The 27069-nt window shown below is 43.3% G+C and overlaps 1 protein-coding gene across 1 annotated transcript in view; it reads left to right on the top strand.

The window, feature by feature from the left end:
- The window catches only part of LOC115108569 (transforming growth factor beta receptor type 3-like), a 149842-nt gene that overhangs the window by 387 nt on the left and 122386 nt on the right, over positions 1-27069 (top strand). Inside the window, exon 2 of the mRNA XM_029633071.2 lies at positions 16568-16791. Within this exon, the coding sequence (XP_029488931.1) occupies positions 16728-16791 (64 nt within the window). The 5' untranslated portion in view covers positions 16568-16727. The remainder of the gene's footprint in view (positions 1-16567; positions 16792-27069) is intronic.

The following is a 27069-nucleotide window of genomic DNA, read 5'->3' as shown; positions in this document are numbered from 1 at the left end:
ATCTCTGGGATAAATAATTGCTGTGTCCCCTGCTCACAACCCCGCACTGCAAGGATGCAAAATAGGGCACAGAATATGACCATCCCTGTCGGCCAGCAGAATATGTCTGATATTCTGTGATAGGCTGTATTGTTGCAAGTGACAGAACAAACTAAACGTGCATTGGCTTTTGTTTTGACATGTTCTTCCAATGCACACACAATAGTTCTTCGGATAAACCGTGATGAACTTCAGCATTTTGTTTTCCCTCTTATCAACTTTAATGACGTCCTATGCTTTCCTGACTGAACAACTATCCCAAAAGCTTTTTGCAATCGTAAGATTCGGAGTATATTGAAGCTGTCAAGCTCTCAAAACCAAACACGCATGGGCAGTTGCATGGTCCTTGCGCACACCTACAGCTACCCATCACCCCTCAATTAGTGTCAGCATTGTTGCTTTTAATATGCAACTGGTTTATAACTGTTTATAACTAACTAAATCAATAAATATTCACATTGGATAATTGATTTCAATAATTTATTATAATATTGTAAATAGTAAACATAGTAATGCAGGCTTATGTATTAGGCTATTTATTTGTACAACCTGATGTAGACAACATGGTCAGAGGATCACTGGTGGGAAGGAACTTTAACATTACACAACTGACCTGCCATAACCAGATATCACACCTTAGTGCTGAACATCACTTTGCTGTATGATTTTGCCTTACACAACTTCAAGTTGTGTTCCAGTGTGGCATCACTGATGTGAAAGCAAAGCATGATACCGAACTGTCTACAGCAATTTCTGAAAGGATGGGCATTTGTTTCTTACCATAATGTTCTTACCATAATGATTTATACATTTGCAGTATGCACCTATCTTCCTTTAGTTTGAGTTCTCTGTCATTTTTGCAGATTTAGTTCTGCAATTCTGTCATTTTAGGAGCCGTTTTCAGAAAGCTTTGATGCATTATAATACTGTTATTGACTTGGTAAAAGTAGATGTAACTGTTTGCCTTGTTATGATGAAAGAATAGCAGATTTATACAGTAGTATGTCTGATATGGGAAAAGTCATAATTAATGTAGTTATAAAACATGAGCTGAAAAAAAGCTTTAGATTACAGATCTGTGTCAGAAAGCTATTTGAATTGCTTTCTAAATACTTGCTTTAGAGATTTCCTAGGAGGATTGTTGTTTGGCAGCCTTGTAGGGCAAGGTAGGCAGAGTCTGGGGCATGATAGGCTATGTTAAGCTTGATGGCAGCTGTAGTGTTGTGCACATTTTTAATAGCTATACATTTGATATCTGGTCTTGTGCCTGTGTTTAGTAGCCGAGGTAAGGGCTTGTACCTATTCCATGGTGTCAGAAGTAGGGAGACGGGTGAGAGACCTGTAACTCATGCCTTAGGTGAAGTGAATAAAACACACAAGGTGAGGCTGAGCATGATATCAAATCAAACCTAAGCATGCTCTCAGTCTCAATATCAGTGAATAACTGAACTGACTCAGAGAGAAAGAAAAGCAGGACCAGGGAATATGCATGTTGATATGTACTCAGTTGTTGTGACTCACTCATATAGATCACACATGCTGATGACATTCAAGTGTATGAGCAGAGAGTCTGGCTCTGTGTTTGAGGAGATTGTGTGTGCATATGGATTGACTTACTCAGGGGTCAGTGCACATATGATTGGGGAGAGTGTGTAGCTTGTCAGTCCCAGTCACTATATCAAATCAAATCAAATCAAATTTTATTTGTCACATACACATGGTTAGCAGATGTTAATGCGAGCGTAGCGAAATGCTTGTGCTTCTAGTTCCGACAATGCAGTAATAACCAACAAGTAATCTAGCTAACAATTCCAAAACTACTACCTTATAGACACAAGTGTAAGGGGATAAGAATATGTACATAAAGATATATGAGTGAGTGATGGTACAGAGCGGCATAGGCAAGATACAGTAGATGGTATTGAGTGCAGTATATACATATGAGATGAGTATGTAAACAAAGTGGCATAGTTAAAGTGGCTAGTGATACATGTATTACATAAAGATGCAGTAGATGATATAGAGTACAGTATATACATATACATATGAGATGAATAATGTAGGGTATGTAAACATTATATTAGGTAGCATTGTTTAAAGTGGCTAGTGATATATTTTACATAATTTCCCATCAATTCCCATTATTAAAGTGGCTGGAGTTGAGTCAGTGTGTTGGCAGCAGCCACTCAATGTTAGTGGTGGCTGTTTAACAGTCTGATGGCCTTGAGATAGAAGCTGTTTTTCAGTCTCTCGGTCCCAGCTTTGATGCACCTGTACTGACCTCACCTTCTGGATGATAGCGGGGTGAACAGGCAGTGGCTCGGGTGGTTGTTGTCCTTGATGATCTTTATGGCCTTCCTGTGACATCGGGTGGTGTAGGTGTCCTGGAGGGCAGGTAGTTTGCCCCCAGTGATGCGTTGTGCAGACCTCACTACCCTCTGGAGAGCCTTATGGTTGTGGGCGGAGCAGTTGCCGTACCAGGCGGTGATACAGCCCGGCAGGATGCTCTCGATTGTGCATCTGTAGAAGTTTGTGAGTGCTTTTGGTGACAAGCCGAATTTCTTCAGCCTCCTGAGGTTGAAGAGGCGCTGCTGCGCCTTCTTCACGATGCTGTCTGTGTGGGTGGACCAATTCAGTTTGTCTGTGATGTGTACGCCGAGGAACTTAAAACTTAATACCCTCTCCACTACTGTTCCATCAATGTGGATAGGGGGGTGTTCCCTCTGCTGTTTCCTGAAGTCCACAATCATCTCCTTAGTTTTGTTGACGTTGAGTGTGAGGTTATTTTCCTGACACCACACTCCGAGGGCCCTCACCTCCTCCCTGTAGGCCGTCTCGTCGTTGTTGGTAATCAAGCCTACCACTGTTGTGTCATCCGCAAACTTGATGATTACCACCTGGGTGCGGCCCGTCAGGAAGTCCAGTACCCAGTTGCACAGGGCGGGGTCGAGACCCAGGGTCTCGAGCTTGATGACGAGCTTGGAGGGTACTATGGTGTTGAATGCCGAGCTGTAGTCGATGAACAGCATTCTCACATAGGTATTCCTCTTGTCCAGATGGGTTAGGGCAGTGTGCAGTGTGGTTGTGATTGCATCGTCTGTGGACCTATTTGGGCGGTAAGCAAATTGGAGTGGGTCTAGGGTGTCAGGTAGGGTGGAGGTGATATGGTCCTTGACTAGTCTCTCAAAGCACTTCATGATGACGGAAGTGAGTGCTACGGGGCGGTAGTCGTTTAGCTCAGTTACCTTAGCTTTCTTGGGAACAGGAACAATGGTGGCCCTCTTGAAGCATGTGGGAACAACAGACTGGGATAGGGATTGATTGAATATGTCCGTAAACACACCAGCTAGCTGGTCTGCGCATGCTCTGAGGGTGCGGCTGGGGATGCCGTCTGGGCCTGCAGCCTTGCGAGGGTTGACACGTTTAAATGTTTTCCTCACGTCGGCTGCAGTGAAGGAGAGTCTGCATGTTTTAGTTGCGGGCCGTGTCAGTGGCACTGTATTGTCCTCAAAGCGGGCAAAAAAGTTATTTAGTCTGCCTGGGAGCAACACATCCTGGTCCGTGACTGGGCTGGTTTTCTTTTTGTAATCCGTGATTGACTGTAGATCCTGCCACATACCTCTTGTGTCTGAGCCGTTGAATTGAGATTCTACTTTGTCTCTATACTGGCGCTTAGCTTGTTTGATTGCCTTACGGAGGGAATAGTTACACTGTTTGTATTCGGTCATGTTTCCGGTCACCTTGCCCTGATTAAGAGCATTGGTTCGGGCTTTCAGTTTCACGCGAATGCTGCCATCAATCCAGGGTTTCTGGTTTGGGAATGTTTTAATCGTCGCTATGGGAACGACATCTTCAACGCACGTTCTAATGAACTCGCTCACCGAATCAGCGTATTCGTCAATGTTGTTGTCTGACGCAATACGAAACATATCCCAGTCCACGTGATGGAAGCAGCCTTGGAGTGTGGAATCAGATTGGTCGGAACAGCGTTGAACAGACCTCAGCGCGGGAGCTTCTTGTTTTAGTTTCTGTCTGTAGGCAGGGATCAACAAAATGGAGTCGTGGTCAGCTTTTCCGAAAGGAGGACGGGGCAGGGCCTTATATGCGTCGCGGAAGTTAGAATAGCAGTGATCCAAGGTTTTTCCAGCCCTGGTTGCGCAATCGGTATGCTGATAAAATTTAGGGAGTCTTGTTTTCAGATTAGCCTTGTTAAAATCCCCAGCTACAATGAATGCAGCCTCCGGATAAATGGATTCCAGTTTGCAAAGAGTCAAATAAAGTTAGTTCAGAGCCATCGATGTGTCTGCTTGGGGGGGAATATATACGGCTGTGATTATAATCGAAGAGAATTCTCTTGGTAGATAATGCGGTCGACATTTGATTGTGAGGAATTCTAAATCAGGTGAACAGAAGGACTTGAGTACCTGTATGTTGTTATGATCACACCACGTCACGTTAACCATGAAGCATACGCCCCCGCCCCTCTTCTTACCAGAAAGATGTTTGTTTCTGTCGGCGCGATGCGTGGAGAAACCAGCTGGCTGCACCGATTCCGATAGCGTCTCTCCAGTGAGCCATGTTTCCGTGAAGCAAAGAACGTTACAGTCTCTGATGTCCCTCTGGAATGCTACCCTTGCTCAGATTTCATCAACCTTGTTGTCAAGAGACTGGACATTGGCGAGAAGAATGCTAGGGAGTGGTGCACGATGTGCCCGTCTCCGGAGTCTGACCAGAAGACCGCTCCGTTTCCCCCTTTTACGAAGGTGTTTTTTTGGGTCGCCGGCTGGGATCCATTCCGTTGTCCTGGGTGAAAGGCAGAACACAGGATCCGCTTCGCGAAAGTCATATTCTTGGTCGTACTGATGGTGAGTTGACGCTGCTCTTATGTTCAGTAGTTCTTCTCGACTGTATGTAATGAAACCTAAGATGACCTGGGGTACTAATGTAAGAAATAACACGTAAAAAAACAAAAAACTGCATAGTTTCCTAGGAACGCGAAGCGAGGGAGCCATCTCTGTCGGCAGGAGTGAATATAAGGTGCTATATAGTAGCTATATAAAGTGTGTAAAGTGTTCACACACACATATTTACATTCCATTCGATTCCAGAGCAACTTACAGTAGTGAGTACATACATTTTTGTACTGGTTCCCCTCAGGGTTTGACCCCACAACCTTGGCATTGCAAGTGCCATGCTCTACCAACTGAGCCACACAGGAGTACACCACACAGGCATGCACGCACACACACAGACAGAGAGAGAGAGACAGCTAGTCAATACATGCATCCCTAGTGTGCATCCCTTGCATTGACACGTGGCGTCTCACTTCCACAAGAGGAGATGTGGGGAGGGAAGATTAGTCTCTTCTGGACAAGCACATTGTTTATTATAAACAACAGTAGTTACTCTGCATCATCGGTGTCTTATGCAGTTGAGAAACATAACTTTGGTTAGACTGAACAAGCCAGCCTACACTCTTTTTAAAAATGTATTATTATTATAATTTTAAAAAATATTATTTGACCCCTTTTTCTCCCCAATTTCATGGTATCCAATTGGTAGTTACAGTCTTGTCCCATCGCTGCAACTCTCTTATTGACTCGGGAGAGCCGTGCATCCTCCGAAACACAACCCAGCCAAGCCGCACTACTTCTTGACACATTGCCCACTTAACCCGGAAGCCAGCCGCGCCAATGTGTTGGAGGAAACACCCTACACCTGGCGACCGTGTCAGCGCACTGCACCCAGTCCGCCACACGAGTCGCTAGTGCGCAATGGGACAAGGACATCCCTGTCGGCCAAACCCTCCCCTAACCTGGACGACACTGGGCCAATTGTGCGCCACCCCTTGGGTCACCCGGTCGCGTCTGGATGTGACAGAGCCTGGACTCGAACCAGGATCTCTAGACCACTGCCAGCACTGGACATCCTTCATTAGACAGCCTTTCCCTTTGTTAGATAGGAGGGACTTACAGTGGGGCAAAAAAAGTATTTAGTCAGCCACCAATTGTGCAAGTTCTCCCACTTAAAAAGATGAGAGAGGCCTGTAATTTTCATCATATTCATCATGATGAAAATTACAGGCCTCTCTTCTTTTTAAGTGGGACAACTTGCACAATTGATGGCTGACTAAATACTTTTTTGCCCCACTGTATAATAGCCCTTTTAACACTTTTGATTAATAATTGTAATAATTTTGCATTAGATGTGACTAGGGGCCATATGTATCAAGTGTCTCAGTATAGGAGTGCTAGAATCAGTTTTGCCTTTTAGATTATAATTCACAAGTTTACATGGTTGGTGGACTAATCCTAGATCAGCACTCCTACTCCTAGATGCTTGCTACATACGACCACAGTACTAAATTCATTCATCTCAGTTTATCTTAAGCCCTGAATGCTGATTGGCTGACAGCCGTGCTATACTAGACCGTATACCATGGGAATGACAAAACATTTATTTTTACTGCTCTAATAACGTTGGTAACCAGTTTATAATAGCAATAAGGCACCTCGGGGGTTTGTGGTATATGGCCAATATACCACGGCTAAGGGCTGTGTCCAGGCACTCTGCGATGCGTTGTGCCTAAGAACAGCCCTTATCCGTGGCATATTGGCCATATACCACACCCCTCGTGCCTTATTGCTTAAGTAAACAATTCTGCCTGGTTTCCTGGATTCAGGATAAGGCTGCTGCGCTTTGGAAACCATGTTGCATTTACGGTCCCTCCTACGCTGCAATAGTGTAGAGTACCTAATAGCTACTTATTATGTTCAGTCTGGGGTCTGCAGTGTCTCTAATGGGTTTTCCAGACCAGCTTGGAGTGAAATGGAAGCTCTGCTTGGACGGACGGCTAGAGTTAAAAGAGAAGTCACATGAGGTGATCCTACTGTTGCAGCAACAACAAGTCAGTCACTTTCTTGCATCAGTTTGAATCAGGGGAGAACGACTGCCCTCTCATTGAAGTTGCGGTAGTTCAAGGCCGACCGTGGTACTGTAGGCATTGTTAGCAGCAAACAGGATCCCCCATTATAGTGAATGGAAAAATCAGTATATACACATGTCAGTATATACACACAAAAGTGCTTTATTTGTTTTTTGAAACCTACACCTCAATAGAACTAATATGAGCTGGCAGAGTGAAAAATGCCTTAAAATAAAGCCAGTTTTTTCGTGATTACTTCAAAACTACGGCAAGCAGTTGGGACAGATGGTAATATTATGAGACTGGGCTCCACGGCGGATGCAATGAACTAGTTTTTATCAGATTTTTTAATTTTTTATTTTTTTAAGTTCATGTGTCCAGCCTACTGGTGGCATGCCTGGTGGGGTAAGTGTGTGTGTGTCAGTGCTTTGTGTAAGTTGACTATGAAAACAATGTGGAATTTCCAACACATTCCCTCATCTCCTAGCTAGCCTGCAACGCCACTTCCTGGAGTAGCTCAAACTGCGCATGTTATGTCTCCACGAGATGCCATCTTAACTGACTTAATTTGGCTTCAATGCGCTATTGAGTCTTCACATAGCCTTAACCTTGTTCGCAACACCTCCAAAACAAAGGTCATGTGGTTTGGAAGAATGCCCCTCTCCCTACAGGTGTGATTACTACCACTGAGGGTTTAGAGCTTGAGGTAGTCACCTCATACAAGTACTTGGGGGTATGGCTAGACGGTACACTGTCCTTCTCTCAGCACATATCAAAGCTGCAGGTTAAAGTTAAATCTAGACTTGGTTTCCTCTATCGTAATCGCTCCTCTTTCACCCCAGCTGCCAAACTAACCCTGATTCAGATGACCATCCTACCCATGCTAGATTACGGAGATGTAATTTATAGATCAGCAGGTAAGGATGCTCTCGAGCGGCAAGATGTTCTTTACCATTCAGCCTTCAGATTTGCCACCAATGCTCCTTATAGGACAAGTCACTGCACTCTATACTCTCCCTTCACTATCTATCTCTGTATACCCGTCGCAAGACCCACTGGTTGATGCTTATTTATAAAACCCTCTTAGGCCTCACTCCCCCCTATCTGAGATATCTACTGCAGCCCTCATCCTCCACATACAACACCCGTTCTGCCAGTCACATTCTGTTAAAGGTCCTCAAAGCACACACATCTCTGGTCGCTCGTCTTTTCAGTTTGCTGCAGCTAGCAACTGGATCGAGCTGCAACAAACACTCAACTGAACAGTTTTATCTCCATTATTGAAAGACTCAATCATGAACACTCTTACTGACAGTTGTGGCTGCTTTGCGTGATGTATTGTTGTCTCTACCTTCTTGCCCTTTGTGCTGTTGTCTGTGCCCAATAATGTTTGTACCATGTTTTGTGCTGCAACCATGTTGTACTGCTACCATGTTGTGCTGCTACCATGTTGTGTTGTCATGTTGCTGCCATGCTATGTTGTTGTCTTAGGTCTCACTTTATTTAGTGTTGTGTTGTCTCTATTGTCGTGATGTGTTTTGTCCTATATTTTTAACATTTGATTTGAGATTTTTTAAAATCCCAGCCCCCGTCTCCACGGGAGGAATATTGCCCTTTGGTAGGCCGCCATTATAAATAAGAATTTGTTCTTAACTGACTTGCCTTGTTAAATAAATAAAATAAACATAGGAATTCATGGTGTCACGTGATCGAAGGCTTTGTCCATTCATAATGTAAACAGTCATTGGTTTGAATCCATAGTCCAGACCGATGCAATAACCCTTAGACTGGTTGATTTGACACTTTCATGATAGGCTAGGCCATTTCTTTTTGTCTCCTGGAAACAATTAGGCTTAATGAACGTGCTTCTGAACCCACTGTGTCTCAACCATCAATCTAAACTCCGGAAGGAAGCAAAAACACTTCAGCACTTTCTCTCATTTCACTCTTCTTGCTCAAGACCACAACTGGTTTCCACTCTGTACTCTGTGTGGTCGCAACACAGTTTGGCTCTGGCCTGAACGCTCTGAATTATATCATGTCATTTAGCTTCCCTTTGATATGGAATTTGGCCTATAGTGGAGAATGGAGGGATAGAGTTTACCTTCACTTATGAAAGGGGAAGGGGGGCGTTGGGAAAGGGTCCAACAAATCAAAAAGAGATGGCACTAGCCCCACGAGCTGCAGTGTAATATTTGTCGTGATCATCCAAAACGACTTTCCAGTCCACACAGCTGCCAGGGTCTGAAAGGCCCTTTGTTCCAGCAGCTGTTTGCACTGTGGAGCTCAGTGATGCACCTTAGCCCTCCTCAGTTCTCATCAGCCCTCGGCTCCCTCTGTCGATGCACCTTAGCCCTCCTCTGTCGATGCACCTTAGCTCTCCTTCCATCTCTTAGGCCTCTATCCACTCCATGCTTCAGAGCACTGCAAAGCACCTTAGGTCGATGATCCTACCGATTCTCGACTTCGGCAATGTCATTTACAAAATAACCTCCAACACTCTACTCAGCAAACTGGATGCAGTCTATCACAGTGCCATCAGTTTTGTCACCAAAGCCCCATATACCACCCACCACTGCGACCTGTATGCTCTCGTCGGCTAGCCCTCACTACATATTCGTCGCCAGACCCACTGGCTCCAGGTCGTCTATAAGTCTTTGCTAGGTAAAGCTCCACCTTACCTCAGCTCACTGGTCACGAAAACAACACCCACCCGTAGCACGTGCTCCAGCAGGTACAGTGGGGAGAACGAGTATTTGATACACTGCCGATTTTGCAGGTTTTCCTACTTACAAAGCATGTAGAGGTCGGTCATTTTTATCATAGGTACACTTCAACTGTGCGAGACGGAATCTAAAACAAAAATCCAGATATCATCACATTGTATGATTTTTAAGTAATTAATTAGCATTTTATTGCATGACATAAGTATTTGATCACCTACCAACCAGTAAGAATTCCTGCTCTCACAGACCTGTTAGTTTTTCTTTAAGAAGCCCTCCTGTTCTCCACTCATTACCTGTATTAACTGCACCTGTTTGAACTCATTACCTGTATAAAAGACACCTATCCACACACTCAATCAAACAGACTCCAACCTCTCCACAATGGCCAAGACCAGAGAGCTGTGTAAGGACATCAGGGATAGAATTGTCGACCTGCACAAGGCTGGGATGGGCTACAGGACAATAGGCAAGCAGCTTGGTGAGAAGGCAACAACTGTTGGCACAATTATTAGAAAATGGAAGAAGTTCAAGATGACGGTCAATCACCCTCGGTCTGGGGCTCCATGCAAGATCTCACCTCGTGGGGCATCAATGATCACGAGGAAGGTGAGGGATCAGGCCAGAACTACACGACAGGACCTGGTAAATGACCTGAAGAGAGCTGGGACCACAGTCTCAAAGAAAACCATTAGTAACACACTACGCCGTCATGGATTAAAATCCTGCAGCGCACGCAAGGTCCCCCTGCTCAAGCCAGTACATGTCCAGGCCCGTCTGAAGTTTGCCAATGACCATCTGGATGATCCAGAGGAGGAATGGGAGAAGGTCATGTGGTCTGATGAGACAAAAATAGAGCTTTTTGGTCTAAACTGCACTCGCCGTGTTTGGAGGAAGAAGAAGGATGAGTACAACCCCAAGAACACCATCCCAACCGTGAAGCATGGAGGTGGAAACATCGTTATTTGGGGATGCTTTTCTGCAAAGGGGACAGGACGACTGCTCCGTATTGAGGGGCCAACAACCTCCTTCCCTCAGTAAGAGCATTGAAGGTGGGTCGTGGCTGGGTCTTCCAGCATGACAATGACCCAAAACACACAGCCAGGTCAACTAAGGACTGGCTCCGTAAGAATGTGTGTGTGTGCAAACCTAGTCAAGAACTACAGGAAACGTATGATCGCAGTAATTGCAAAAAAAGGTATTTGTAACAAATATTAAGTTCTGCTTTTCTGATGTATCAAATACTTATGTCATGCAATAACATGCAAATTCATTACTTAGAAATCATACAATGTGATTTTCTGGATAATTTTTTTTAGATTCCGTCTCTCACAGTTGAAGTGTACCTATGATAAAAATGACAGACCTCTACATGCTTTGTAAGTAGGAAAACCTGCAAAATCGGCAGTGTATCAAATACTTGTTCTCCCCACTGAATACCTCACTGGTCATCCCCAAAGCCAACACCTCCTTTGGCCGGCTTTCCTTACAGTTCTCTGCTGCCAATGACTGGAACGAATTGCAAAAATCACTGAAGTTGGAGACTTATATCTCCCTCACTAACTTTAAACATCAGTTAACTGATCAGCTACCGGATCGCTGCAGCTGTACACAGCCCATCTGTAAATAGCCCATCCAATCTACCTACCTCATCCCCATATTGTTTTTATTAACTTTTTTGCTCTTTTGCACACCAGTATTTCTACTTGCACATCATCATCTGCACATCTATCACTCCAGTGTTAATTTGCAAAATTGTAATTACTTCGCTACTATGGCCTATTTATTGCCTTACCTCCTCTCGCCATTTGCACACACTGTATATAGACTTTTTTCTATTGTGTTATTGTTTATTCCACGTGTAACTCTGTGTTGTTGTTTGTGTCGCACTGCTTTGCTTTATCTTGGCCAGGTCGCAGTTGTAAATGAGAACTTGTTCTCAACTGGCTTACCTGGTTAACTAAAGGTGAAATAAAAAAATAAAAAAAGGTATCCTTAGCCCTACTTTGGCCTCCGTCCATACATCTCTCCTCCCATGCATCTCTCCTCCCATGCATCTCTCCTCCCATGCATCTCTCCTCCCATGCATCTCTCCTATGCATTTCTCCTCCCATGCATTCTCTCTGTTGCAGTAGAAAGGTTAAGAGGTGCGCAATAGGAAAAAGATAGAGATGCTCCTTCTGTACCATGACCTCATCTCTCACTCTGCTCATCACTGGACAGTCAGTCACACCAGATCACCAGCATGTCTTCTTACACCAGTCTTGTCACCAACTGGCGGCTGCCATGGTCCATGAGCGCTGATCATAGAGCAGCAATGCTGGCCACTGGTGCAAATATTATATTATTCTACAAGATAGATTCTGGAACTCATGTTGCTTTGAGGTGAGCTGGCAGGTACGTCTGAGGGGGAACATGCATGAAAATTAACAAAACTCTGATGTTGACAGTGTCGTGTCTTTGGCTATGCCGGATTAAGTGATATGACATGCTATTCTATAAAATAATTTATCCGTAATTAATATCACCTGATTGAGCTAATCATGTATATGTAATTAACTAGAGAGTCGGGCACCACAAAATGATATTTATAGAGCTGTTTATCTTCAGAAGAAACTCTTAAAGACCTAGTAATATTTGACATCAATAGCAGTCAATATCAATCGTCATCTTAATTCAGTCTCATCTGAAAGTTGTAAATTCTTTTATCTGCAATAACCCTGGCTAACAAGTTGAATCAGCAATACAAAATTGGGTTTAATTATTTATTTACGAAATACCTAACTAATTACACAGAATTACACATACACACAATTAATCATAACTTGATTACAAATTACGTCATAAAGGAAAACGTCCCTAGCAGGCGGAACAGATATGACAGCTTGTTACACAAAGGAAAAGGGGATGGGTTGAGTGAAAGAGCAGGAGACTGAGGAACAAAGGGAAAAAGCTGTGCTATCGTAAATACAGTATCTTATGCATTCTAAAATACCGCCCATTTGGAAAAGGAAAATGCAATAAATATTTACTCTGAGCTGCGCATCAGTAGGTTGATGGTAGATGGAAGGCCGTGTTGCCAAATTGAGTCGTTTGTCCTTTGAAGAATGTCTCTGGTGGTCAATTGGATACGTTGTAGTAATGTCGTTGTGTGGTAGACGGAATACTCTGTCTGTTCCTTCCTAACCTGCATTTGCAGCTGCGGTTGCTAACTCAACGGCTAGGAGATATCACTTCTGCAGTGAATAAGAGTTCAAAGTTCATACCACTCACAACCAAAGCTCACGCTGATGTTGGCTTTGTTCTGTAGTTATTATCTGAACCATTCTGACATAGGACCGTCGTCCTACATTCCCGGAACAGGAAGTTATGTTGTAGTCAATGCTTTATATAGGAAGGGAGAAAAGGGGTGTGTTTCATAGATTACAACCTCTGTCTCTTCACATGGGCGGGCCACTGAGTGAGCAGCAATATCTTATGAAAACCCGCATCTCACATTTTAGAAGCTAAAATCACATTTCATCCCATCACAAATAATTTCATATTCAAACATTTAAATTGAACAACAATTTAATGTGAATCCGATAACTCTGATGTGTAGACTTTCCACTGTAGAGTTTATGTCATCTTATCATTGATGAGAATGTCTCAGATGACAACCGAACTGACATCATATTCATTAAATACCACCGCATATCTTCAATTGTTCGGTTTACCGGAATATAGTTAAACCCCCCCCCCCCTTCTGATGTACCCGAATCTCTATGTTAACCAAGGGTTTTGCAAATGTAACCTCAGTAGGGTAAAGAGAGGAAAAAGGGGGGAGGAGGTATTTATGACCTTCATAAACCTATCCCCCAGTCCAACGTCATGACAACAGTCACATCATGTCATCTCCTGACAGGCAATACATTTGGGTTCCTGAGTGGTGTAGTGGTCTAAGGCACTGCATCTCAGTGCAAGAGGAGTCAATATCTATACCTGGTTCTAATCCAGGCTGTATCATATCTGTCTTTGATTGGGAGTCCAATAGGGTGGTGCACAATTAGCCCAGCATTGTCTGGAGTAAGCTGTCATTGTAAATAAGAATTTGTTTTTTAACTGACTTGCCTAGTTAAATAAAGATTTTTTTAAATACATAGAGAAAGACTGGGCACAGTATATTCCGTGTTGGCCCTCAACAATGTGAGAGCATACAGAGAGAGGACACCACAATAGGGCTGGCATCTGGCCTGTCAGGACTCTCTGCACTGGGGTCATAATCTGAACGGCCATGCTGTGGTGGTGCATTCCTGTGTGTGCTGCATTACTGCTCTATTGTTCAGAGAATCCTTTGCTTTTGTAGGGTAATCCTAACAACTCAATGAGCTATGAAAAATCCCTTTCCCTGTTCTAACTGACTAATGCTGTGATAGTGATACTTAGGCAGGCTTACTGTTCACTTATCATTCCACAAATTATTTAAATGTCTTTTAAAGGTGCACTATATGACTTTTAAAGGTGCACTATGCAGAAATCGTGTCGCCATTTCCTGGTTGCTGAAATTCAAATAGTTTGTCTAATTTCAGTTTGTGACAACATAAGCAAGTATAGTGTCGAGACCCATTTATTCCATCTACAAATATTGCATTCAACTCTTTGAAGCTGTTGTACAAAACTGAAAGTAAAAGACACCAAAATGAATCTTAAGAATGGGAAGCATAGAAATAGTGAAGTGGTTGTAATTTTTATCATGTAGGATATGTGTATATTAGAAATTCCTCACATGTGACTCGTAATAAGACGAAGCAATTATCCTATTAAAATGTTTATCTGACTCCATAAAGATAATTAAAATATACGCAAGCATTAGGCAATGAGTTGAAGTTAACTAGCAAGAATTGGTCTGATAATTGTCCGTATCAAAGGCAGATATTTAATTAACATTGTACAACGAATGGATTACCTTACATGGCAAATCATGAACAAAGAGAAGCCTAGGAAATTAGAATGAATCATGCAACCTTCCTCCATGGAATGGAAATGTAACCTTTCTACCCAAGACCAGCCACCATTGACCAATCAAACGATACCAAGTTTACAGTGTAACCTAACCACCAAGGCCCAATCTCCACAGGGTGTCACAGCATTTAAAGGTTTGTCTGGGGAATGAGACCATGAGACAGAATTCCTGAGAGGACAATACAATTCCTTTGAGAGTAATTTAGAGTTCACCCTGTACAGATACAAGTTACCACAGAGATCATACATCCATATCGATAGCATCAGAGTTATCCTCAGTGAACAAGTTTTGGATCGATACCAAACATGGATAATTTAGTATTATTCTATCACACTCAATAGTCAGTCCTCTGGATACTATAACAGAGAGATACATTTGGACCCCTCAGAGGGGGGAAGGGTTGACTAGTCCTTTGGCATGGTCCTTTGTCTTCCTTGTGCTCCTGGACCATTTTGCCCTGCAACTCCAGGTGTCAGAGAGCACATCAATTAGGGCTGAGCCTACAATAGCACACATAGAACAGACTTACCGCTTCTTAGGCTTGCTTTCAATAACAATGACACATCTATAATTTACATTGCTATGTGAATTTGGTCAGGTCACTCAAAAAGTTACATATTGCAGCTTTAAAACTAAAAAGTAAAATCTAGCCATCATCTGTTGGAAAAAACAAACAGTTTCACCAAAATATAACTGAATAACAACAAAGCCTGTCACCATGTTGAAAAATGTCCCGGATAAATGACATTCAAAGCATTTAAAAAAATCTCTCCTGGTACCCTAGTGTATGTGCCGTAGCCAACTTTTCTATTGTTGTCAAGCCATGCACATTTTTGGCATGCCAACAAACGGACACAGAGAGCAGTTGGCTAAAGCTCAAACAGAAATGACCACCAGGCTAATTCTGATGCCTTTTTTTAAAGACTGATTTGACATGGGTTGTTGCGTTGTTATAACTTTTTTTGACAAATCAAAGTTGAGTTGTAAAAGGTTGAAAAATAACTACAATATATAAACATTTAATTAACCATAATAGTAAAAAGACAGACGTTTTTAATTAATGATATTATGTTTTATCAGGACATTATATGATCCATTGTTAGATTCCATTAATTGATTATGGAGTATTTATTTTTATTGTGTTAAGATAAGGAAGCAATAGGAATGGAATGAATTAAGACCATAAGGGTTTTATGGTGCTGTTCCCTGTTTTGGAGGTTGGCTAACAGGGTCTGTGGTCTATAGCCTGGTCAAGTTAAAAAGTTCAGCTATGGTCATGCTGATTAGCAGCAAAATCGACCCCATTTGCACTAAGCAGCTTAACCCGGACCCTGCTGGAGGATCCAGTCTTTCCCAACGATCTCAATTAAACTGGGTGAATTACCCCACCCACCCCATAACATGTTCAGAAAACAGTGTTTTCACACCCACTGGCCACCCACCCAGTCATACCTCAACCCTCAGATACCCCTCTTTGACTGACCGTGCGTGGGCTGTGGTGGGGTAGGTGGGTGGCCGGTATGGGTACCAAGAACAAGGATCCTAAAAACTCACATGATGTCTAATTAGCCCTATGAGATTAATCCTCCTGGTCTCCGAGGCGCTGTCTCCCCTCTCTCCTGTCTTTTCTCATCAGTTCCACAGGGAACTAGATCCTAATGCCCCTTCTGGTACTTACCACTCTGCGTCCCAAATGGAACCCTATATAGTGTACTACTTTTGATCAGGGCCCATAGGGCTATGGTCAAAAGTAGTGCACTAAGCAGAGAATAGGGTGCCATTTGGAACTTACACTCTGTCTTACTCTTTGGCTATGCTAAACGGTTAGCCACCATGTTTCTCTGTCTCACTCTCTCTCTCTACTCCTGTTCTTTGCAGCAGGAGATCCTGTGAGGTTTCTCTCTACTGACTGACTGTGTGGTGGAAGAAGGGTTGTCCTTGTGAAGAACCAGGAGGAAGGAAGGCCGTCCAGTGGATACATCCTGTCCTCTTCTGGATAAGCTGTAGGCCAGTTCTACTACAGTATAACTGCAGCATTATGATGCCAGACAGACCCATTTTACCCCTGTTTCTCCTGGCGTTCTGCTGCTCAGCATTTGCAGGTAAGTCATCTTTGGCTGCTTATATATCTGTAGACATAGGGATTTTTGAATGATATATTATTATAGGCTATATTTTTTAATACAAAGAATAAAGGCTTTTGGTAATAGAGTAGCAATACATGGAAATGGAAACTGTATGTTTAGTGCTAGATGTTTTCTATGTGAGTAGAGTGAGTAGTCAATGTATGCTCTTATATATTGAGTCTTCACTGTGGAAGGCAGCAGTGGAATCACTCTTACGAACTGGAAGCACACTTTGCACTCCGGGCCTTGTCAGGGCGAGCCTGGTGTTGCCTGTTTTTTCAGGCAATCACAAATCGCCCCACACTCTAGGAATTTCCCCTGTTTCTCCCTGCAGGCCGGTCTCCCCAGAGCAGAGATTGGTTGTTGGAGCTCTGAGACAGAGGCAAGTTTGTGGCAGGGTTGAGGCAGGGTTGTGGCAGGGTTGAAACAGGGCTGAGGCAGAAAAAAAGTGCTGACAGCTTCGACCTCATAGCAGGTCTAGAAGGCCTCCATAATGCCTCCACACGCATCTGCCAGATTGATTGGAATGAGATTCAGGTGAAGCCAAAAGCACTTACAGCTACTTGGTAAGGCAGGCTGCAGAGATAGGAGAGAAGAAAACACTCAAACAAACAAATAAGATAAAGCCTGCTGAAAACCTGTGGTTATGTGACAGGCTTTCAGATTTTGAAGACTCAGTCTGCTTATCAACATTGGGTACCACTTTAAATAAACTTCATAACCCCCTTGTAAGACCAATGTAGATGCTTCATAAGTCATTCATAAGCAAATGGGTGTAGTTCCCTTTTATATCACCCTTTATGGAGCATGATTATGATAAATGATTTGCGATGCATTTTTTTAACCTTTATTTAACTAGGCAAGTCAGTTAAGAACAAACTCTTATTTTCAATGACGGCCTAGGAACAGTGGGTTAACTACCTTGTTCAGGGGCAGAAAGACAGATTTTTATCTTGTCAGCTTGGGGATTCAATCTTCCAACCTTTCGGTTACTAGTCCAATAGCTCTAACCCCTAGGCTACCTGCCACCACATTTACGGTGCATTCGGAAAGTATTCAGACCCCATGACTTTTCCCACAATTTGTTACATTACAGCCTTATTCTAAAATGGATTAAATTGTTTCCCCCCCTCATCAATCTGCATACAATACACCATAATGACAATGCAAGAACAGGTTTTTAGAATTTTGAGCAAATGTATTACAAATAAAAAAGCCCCTTTACTCAGCCCCTTTACCCTTTACTCAGCCCCTTTACCCTTTACTCAGCCCCTTTACCCTTTACTCAGCCCCTTTACCCTTTACTCAGCCCCTTTACCCTTTACTCAGCCCCTTTACCCTTTACTCAGCCCCTTTACTCAGTCATTTTTTTTATTTGTATATTTTTTATGTTTTTATTTTTATTTATATTTTTTGTTCACATTTTTTTGTATTTAATTTTTTTTATTTTTAAGAATGTGATTTTTTTTTTAACCCCTCTTCGGAGGACTAATATCGTAGTTTTTCTTTACAGCTTTTTTTGCTACATATTTTTGCTACATACATTTTACATATACATTTTACATATAAACTCTGCAAAAAAAGAAACTATCCTTTTTCAGGACCCTGTCTTTCAAAGATAATTCGTAAAAATCCAAATAACTTCACAGCTCTTCATTGTAAAGGGTTTAAACACTGTTTCCCATGCTTGTTCAATGAACCATAAACAATTAATGAACATGCACTTGTGGAACGGTCATTAAGACACTAACAGCTTACAGACGGTAGGCAATTAAGGTCAGAGTTATGAAAACTTAGGACACTAAAGAGGCCTGTCTACTGACTCTGAAAAACACCAAAATTAAGATTCCCCGGGTCCCTGTTCATCTGGTTGACCGTGCCATTGGCATGCTCCAAGGAGGCATATGGACTGCAGATGTGGCCAGGGAAATAAATTGCAAGGTCCGTACTGTGAGAGGCCTAATACAGCTACAGGGGGACAGGACGGACATCTGATCGTCTTCACAGTGGCAGACCACGTGTAATAACACCTGCACAGGATCGGTAAATCCGAACATCACACCTGCGGGACAGGTACAGGATGGCAACAACAACTGCCGAGTTACACCAGGAATGCCCAATCCCTCCATCAGTGCTCAGACTGTCCGCGAGAGGCTGGACTGAGGGCTTGAAGGCCTGCTGTAAGGAAGTTCCTCACCAAACATCACCGCCAACAACGTCGCCAATGGGCACAAACCCACCGTCGCTGGACCAGACAGGACTGGCAAAAAGTGCTCTTCACTGACGAGTTGCAGTTTTGTCTCACCAAGGATGATGGTCGGATTCGCGTTTATTGTCGAAGGAATGAGTGTTACGCCGAGGCCTGTACTCTGGAACGGGATCAATTTGGAGATGGTGGATGGTCCGTCATCATCTGGGGCGGTGTGTCACAGCATCATCAGACTGAGCTTGTTGTCATTGCAGGCAATCTCAACGCTGTGCGTTACAGGGAAGTCATCCTCCTCCCTCATGTGGTACCCTTCCTGTCAACTGATCCTGACATGACCCACCAGCATGACAATGCCACCAGCCATACTGCTCGTTCTGTGCATGATTTCCTGCAAGACAGGAATGTCAGTGTTCTGCCATGGCCAGCGAAGAGCCCGGATCTCAATCCCATTGAGCACGTCTGGGACCTGTTGGATTGGAGGGTGAGGGCTAGGGCCATTCCCCCCAGAAATGTCTGGGAACTTGAAGGTGCCTTGTTGGAAGAGTAGAGTAACATCTCACAGAAAGAACTGGCAAATCTGGTGCAGTCCATGAGGAGGAGATGCACTGCATTATTTATTGCAGCTGGTGGCTACACCAGATACTGACTGTTAGTTTTGATTTGGACCCCCCCCCCCCCTTTGTTCAGGGACACATTATTCCATTTCTGTTAGTCACATGTCTGTGGAACTTGTTCAGTTTATGTCTCATATGTTGAATCTTGTTATGTTCATACAAATATTTACACATGTTAAGTTTGCTGAAAATAAACGCAGTTGACAGTGAGAGGACGTTTCTTTTTTTGCTGAGTTTATATTTGACATACATGATACTTTTATATATAACAACAATACTTGACCAAACAAACTCTTTAATCGCAACCTTCAGCAACTCTCAGCCCATCCCAGCTATCACCATAGACCGCCTTTGTTTGGTTTCCATGTACCATATATTTTTCAATTGTGTTGTGACGTTTTTACAAAATGTTTGAATCTTTCTAATCGTATATTATCCACAGATAATGAGCTAAAGATGAAAACCTTTCCTTCGAGTATTATTATATTACTTATTGATTGGTTATGACTTTCCAGATCACCGTTTACTCAGTACTTTGTTGAAGCACCTTTGGCAGCGATTACAGCCTTGAGTCTTCTTGGGTTTGACTCTACAAGCTTGGCACACCTGTATTTGTGGATTTTCTCCCATTCTCTGCAGATCTTCTCAAGCCCTGTCAGGTTGGATGGGGAGCGTTGCTGCACAGCTATTTTCAGGTCTCTCCAGAGATGTTCGATCGGGTTCAAGTCCGGGCTTTGGTTGGGCCACTCAAGGACATTCAGAGACTTGTCCCAAAGCCACTCATGCTTTGTCTTGGCTGTTTGCTTAGGGTCACTGTCACCTTCGCCGGAGTCTGAGGTCCTGAGCAGGTTTTCATCAAGGATCTCTCTGTACTTTTCTCTCTGTACTTTGCTCCGTTCATTTTTCCCCCGATCCTGACTAGTCTCCCAGCCCCTGCCTCTGAAAAACATACCCACAGCATGTTGCTACCACCACCATGCTTCACCGTAGACCAGGTTTCCTCCATATGTGACGCTTGGCATTCAGGCCATAGAGTTCAATCTTGGTTTCATCAGACCAGAGAATCTTTTGTTTCATGGTCTCAGAGTCTTCAGGTGCTTTTATAGCAAACTCCAAGCGGGCTGCCTTTTATTGGACAAACATTGCTCAGTTTGTCCAGGCAGCCAGCTCTTGATTTAAGGTTATTTTTTAAAATGTTATTATTTCCATTCCATTTCCACAAATTATTATTTACAATGACGGAAGAGTCTTGGAGGTTCCAAAATTCTTCCATTTAAGAATGATGGAGACCATTGTGTTCTTGGGGAACTTCAACTTTACTGCAGAAATGTTCTGGTACCCTTCCCCAGATCTGTGCCTCGACACAATCCTGTCTCGGAGCTCTACGGACATTTCCTTCGACCTAATGGCTTGGTTTTTGCTCTGACATGCTCTGTCAACTGTGGGAACTTTTATAAACAGGTGTGTGCCTTTCCAAATCATGTCCAATCAATTGAATTTACCACAGGTGGACTCCAATCAAGTTGTAAAAACATCTCAAGGATGATCAATGAAAACAGGATGTACCTGAGCTCAATCTCGAGTCTCATTGTCTCAAAGGGTTTTCACTTTGTCATTATGGGGTATTGTGTGCAGATTGCTGAGGGATTTATTTTTTAAATCAATTTTAGAATAAGGCTGTAACGTAACAAAATGTGGAAAAAGTCAAGGGGTCTGAATACTTTCCGAAGTCACTGTATGTAGTGTTTATCTAGACCTTTGAATCCTGTAAATCAGGGATCATTAACTACAGTAGATTCAACCGAGGGTTCATTTTTTTCTTGAGCGGATGGCCAGGGGCCCTGAACATAATTACAAATCATGTGTATACTGCAAATTGACCACAAGAAGCCCAAACAGACATAATATTTTATTAAAACATAATAATTTCAAACCTTGATTACATTTTATACGATCACGTGTCTCTCCATTATACGTGGGAATAGTTGGTAACAGATTTCCAAAATGTATGCCAGCAATGATTTAAATATATAAATATATATATACACTACATTTTATTTAACCTTTATTTAACTAGGCAAGTCAGTTAAGAACAAATTCTTATTTACAATGACGGCCTACATGACCAAAAGTATGTGGACACCTGCTTGAAGAACATCTCATTCCAAAATCATGGGCATTAATATGGAGTTGGTCCCACCGTTGCTGCTATAACAGCCACCACTCTTCTGGGAAGGCTTTCCACTAGATGTTGTAACATTGCTGCGGGGACTTGCTTCCATTCAGCCACAAGAGCATATGTGAGATTGGGCACTGATTTTGGGCGGTTCGGCTGGCCTGCAGTCGGCATTCCAATTCATCCCAAAGGTGTTTGATGGGGTTGAGGTTAGGGATTGCGCATGGTAACCTTAGGCTTTTGTGCGCCTGCTTGGCCATGGAAACCCATTTCGTGAAGCTCCCGACAAACAGTTATTGTGCTGAAGTTGCTTCCAGAGGCTGTTTGGAACTTGGTAGTGAGTGTTGCAACTTAGGACAGACTATGTTCACGCTACGTGCTTCAGCACTCGGCGGCCCCACTCTAAGAGCTTGTGTGGCCTACCACTTTGCGGCTGAGCTGTTGTTCCTCCTAGACGTTTCCACTTCACACTAACAACACTTATAGTTGACCGGGGCATCTCTAGCAGGGCAGAAATTTGACAAAGTGACTTGTTGGAAAGGTGGCATCCTATGACGGTGCCACGTTGAACATCTCTGAGCTCTTCAGTAAGGCCATTCGACTGCCATTGTTTGTCTATGGAGATTGCATGGCGTTGTGCTCAATTTTATACACCTGTCAGCAACGGGTGTGGCTAAAATAGCCAAATCCACTAATTTGAAGGGGTGCTCACTTGCTTTAGGATATATAGAATATACTGTATATTTTTGCTCAGAAAACTTGGGGGGCCAAATAAATCCACCCGCGGACCAAATTCCGAAGTTGGGGAACCCTGCTGTAAATGACTTAATCCCGAAGTGTGACTCAACATAGAAAATATTTTTCCTTCATTGTGAGTGCCTGAAGTGGAACGTTTTGATAATGACCATCTTTACCACCTCAGCTTTGGCTGCAGTCTTTGCAATATTCTCTTTAGGCAGTTACCACTCTCTCTAGAGACTTGATGTTGACTATACTACAAAAACAGCAGTCCAGGCTGGATCTGCTGTGAGTGGAGGAAATGCTATCTCTCCTACGTTGACACAATGAGCTCACACATTATATTTTCCAATTCTACCATATGCACTCTGCTGTCAGCATTGCTGCATGTCCCAATACACCTCCACCTCTCCGCATACACACTCAAACACCTGCCAAATTGACTTAGTGTTTAAACATACCACACTATCTAATAGATGACCAGCACATTGTATATAGTAGTATATCTTAGATTATGTCTTCATCGTCATCAGGTGTAGTGTTTCCTAGTTACATGAGTAATATTTGTGAAGTCGTGTAAGTGTGAATATCCTACTGATGAAAGATGTTACTCAGTAATTCGACCAATTAAGTGGTGTTAAGATGTGACAAGCCTTGTGCTCAAGTGTGTGCCAAAAAACCCTGAATGTGACTCTGAAATATCACTGAAAAGACTATGAAACAAATAGAGATTCAAAGATAACATATGACATTCACAAAAGAGGTAAATAAGAGAACAGGAACTTTGCATCTTTGTTTTTGTTACACCTTCCAGCTTCTCTCAGTCCTTCTGAAGTCTCATCAAATACGGCCAGCGATCTCGCTCCCTCTCTTTCAGTCAAGCTACGGTGTCTGAGTAAATCAAATCAAATGTATTTATATAGCCCTTCGTACATCAGCTGATATCTCAAAGTGCTGTACAGAAACCCAGCCTAAAACCCCAAACAGCAAGCAATGCAGGTGTTGAAGCACGTTGGCTAGGAAAAACTCCCTAGAAAGGCCAAAACCTAGGAAGAAACCTAGAGAGGAACCAGGCTATGAGGGGTGGCCAGTCCTCTTCTGGCTGTGCCGGGTGGAGATTATAACAGAACATGGCCAAGATGTTCAAATGTTCATAAATGACCAGCATGGTCAAATAATAGGTCTGGGACAGGTAGCACGTTCGGTGAACAGGTCAGGATTCCATAGCCGCAGGCAGAACAGTTGAAACTGGAGCAGCAGCACGGCCAGGTGGACTGGGGACAGCAAGGAGTCATCATGCCAGGTAGTCCTGAGGCATGGCCCTAGGGCTCAGGTCCTCCGAGAGAGAGAAAGAAAGAGAGAAAGAGAGAATTAGAGAGAGCATACTTAAATTCACACAGGACACCGGATAAGATAAGCCCCCCGACACATAAACTACTGCAGCATAAATACTGGAGGCTGAGACAGGAGGGGTCAGGAGACACTGTGGCCCCATCCGATGATACCCCAGGACAGGGCCAAACAGGAAGGATATAACCCCACCCATTTTGCCAAAGCACAGCCCCCACACCACTAGAGGGATATCTTAAACCACCAACTTACCATCCTGAGACAAGGCCAACCCAGACAGGAAGATCACATCAGTGACTCAACCCACTCAATTGACGCACCCCTCTTAGGGACGACATAAAAGAGCACCAGTAAGCCAGTGACTCAGCCCCTGTAATAGGGTTAGAGGCAGAAAATCCCAGTGGAAAGAGGGGAACCGGCCAGGCAGAGATAGCAAGGGCGGTTCGTTGCTCCAGAGCCTTTCCGTTCACCTTCACACTCCTGGGCCAGACTACACTCAATCATATGACCCACTGAAGAGATGAATCTTCAGTAAAGACTTAAAGGTTGAGACCGAGTTTGTGTCTCTCACATGGGTAGGCAGACCATTCCATAAAAATGGAGCGCTGTAGGAGAAAGCCCTGCCTCCAGCTGTTTGCTTAGAAAGTCTAGGGACAATTAGGAGGCCTGCGTGTTGTGACCGTAGCGCACATGTAGGTATGTACGGCAGGACCAAATCAGAGAGATAGGTAGAAGCAAGCCCATGTAATGCTTTGTAGGTTAGCATTAAAACCTTGAAATCAGCCCTTGCCTTGACAGGAAGACAGTGTAGGGAGGCTAGCACTGGAGTAATATATAATGCATTTTTTTGGTTCTAGTCAGGATTCTAGCAGCCGTATTTAGCACTAACTGAAGTTTATTTACTGCTTTATCCGGGTAGCCGGAAAGTAGAGCATTGCAGTAGTCTAACCTAGAAGTAACAAAAGCATTGATTCATTTTTCGGCATAATTTCTGGACAGAAGGTTTCTGATTTATGCATGTTACATAGATGGAAAAAAGCTGTCACATTTGCCCTGTAAACTTGTAAGGAGGGCTCTTAGTTATGTAATGTTTAAATTGGTCAGTGATAAATCTTCTCTCATTGCAATGCAATCCAGGATACAAGCCATAATTCTCTCTGAAGTTTTACCCAAAGTACCTTGATGGCTCTCTTCCCATCTGTCTGTCTGCTCCGTCCTTCTTCGCTGCCTTTCTCTTTCTGCTTCTCTCTCTGTCTGCTGCCCCTCTCTCTGTTTCTTTCTCTCTCTCATTCTCTCCCTTTTCCCTGGGACTGTTTATACTTTTTGTGCATTTACCATGCTACCTTCTCTTTTCGCGTGTGCCTCTCCTCACCTTGACAAAACTCTTTATTCTCTGAAGGATATATTATGAACTGGTTGTGACAACCTCAGGTTTCACTGTGAAATAAATGTGAAGCCGGATATTAATTTGATGCACTTGCCAAAAACAGCTCAGGCAGGATGCTTGTTATACTGCAGGCACAATGCACGGCTCGTGGTGTCTCTCAGAAACACACGCTCATGTGTTGAGTGCCGAGGCACTTTTTCTCCTCGAGCCGTTCACATGTTATTATCTCATAGGCGGCTCTTTCTGATGAGTGACACATAGCCGAGAGAAGGTGGTAGTCTCTGAGTTTCAATTGGAAGGCATGGTGATACTGTATGTATATGTAGGGACTTTAAATTATGACAGCCACATAGATGGGCCTGAGAATTCACTCATATCAAGTTTTGACAGCTATAAAAGACAACGGTAACGTGACAAACTAAGTCAGTCACCCTGGCCTGAGTCATCATTTACTGAATTCCGTGACTCTAAAGCCTGCTTCACACTGCAGGCCTTAATGCTCAAACCAGTTTTTTTTTCCAAATACGTTTTGGAATACTGACTGTCCAAAGAGAAATTTGCAAATGACCAAATGGCTACTCTAGTTGTCATAGTATCAACGGGTGTGTGCTCAGTGGTGTAGGCTGATTGGTGGTGGTGCTCGTGCGTCCTATCACTCAGAAGTTATGTAGCAAGCTAAGGTGGCAACAAAGCCTGCCATGGACGTTTCCCTGTTGCTTTGCATCTTCAAAATCATAGTGTAAGAACACTTTTAAAGCCTCAAAGAATAAGATGATCCATCTTTCAAAACAAGTCCATTTTGGCTAGCCACAGCATCCAACTAACTAGCTAGGCAGCTGTTTAGCTTTCTAGCACATTCACTAATTTCCTTATAAGCAATTAACAAGATAGTTAGCTACCACACGTTCTTGTCAAACTGTACAGATAGTAGCTAGCAAGCAACACGCCAAATAACAGTCTAAAAACCACTTGAGGGCAAATAAATCAGATTTTACTGTCGCATGGCCAGGAATCAGATTTGTATCTGATCTCAAGCAACTAACGAAGGTGGTTTGAGATGTGGCTTGAAATATCCGATTCTATGTGCTTTTTGACTGTTCAGACTGCATAAAAAAGATCAGATTTAAATCAGACATGCAAAAGAATAGGATTTGAGTCACTTCAAACTGCCAATGTAAACAAGGCTTGAGTGCAATAAATGTGGTATTCATCTTCTTACTTCTATAACCTTCACTTTGATACCAATCTACCGCTTTGATTTTAATGTGCTCACAGTGTACCACATTTAATATATAACTGTCTTAGCTCTTTTATTTTATTTCCAGCTCCATGCTTGGCTATCAGATACACACCTCAGGGAAGCAGTTTTAGCCCTTTTCCCCATAGTTGAACAAAGGATGGCCTGTAAATCACCATCTACTGTATATCCACAATGCTGCTGTTAAGGCCTGCAGCATGACGAGGGGACTGCCAAAATGGATTGTGCAACCCGCTGTAAACTGAGGGGAGAGTGGGGGAGGAGGGGGAAGAGGAGGAGAAGAGGAAGAGGAGTCCAGTCCAAATCGACACACTGCGCACACTCACACACGCACACACACACACACACACACACACACACACACACACACACACACACACACACACACACACACACACACACACACACACACACACACACACACACACACACACACACACACACACACACACACACACACACTGAGCCAAACCGAAGAGAGAGAGGTCCCTCCCAGCATGTTAAACCAGATGTTGGAGTGTG

The sequence above is a fragment of the Oncorhynchus nerka genome, linkage group LG24 (genome assembly GCF_034236695.1).
Source record: "Oncorhynchus nerka isolate Pitt River linkage group LG24, Oner_Uvic_2.0, whole genome shotgun sequence".
In the NCBI taxonomy this organism is placed as follows: Eukaryota; Metazoa; Chordata; class Actinopteri; order Salmoniformes; family Salmonidae; genus Oncorhynchus; species Oncorhynchus nerka.
Note: the sequence above shows the minus strand (reverse complement) of the source record. Positions and strands in the feature narration are given on the sequence as shown.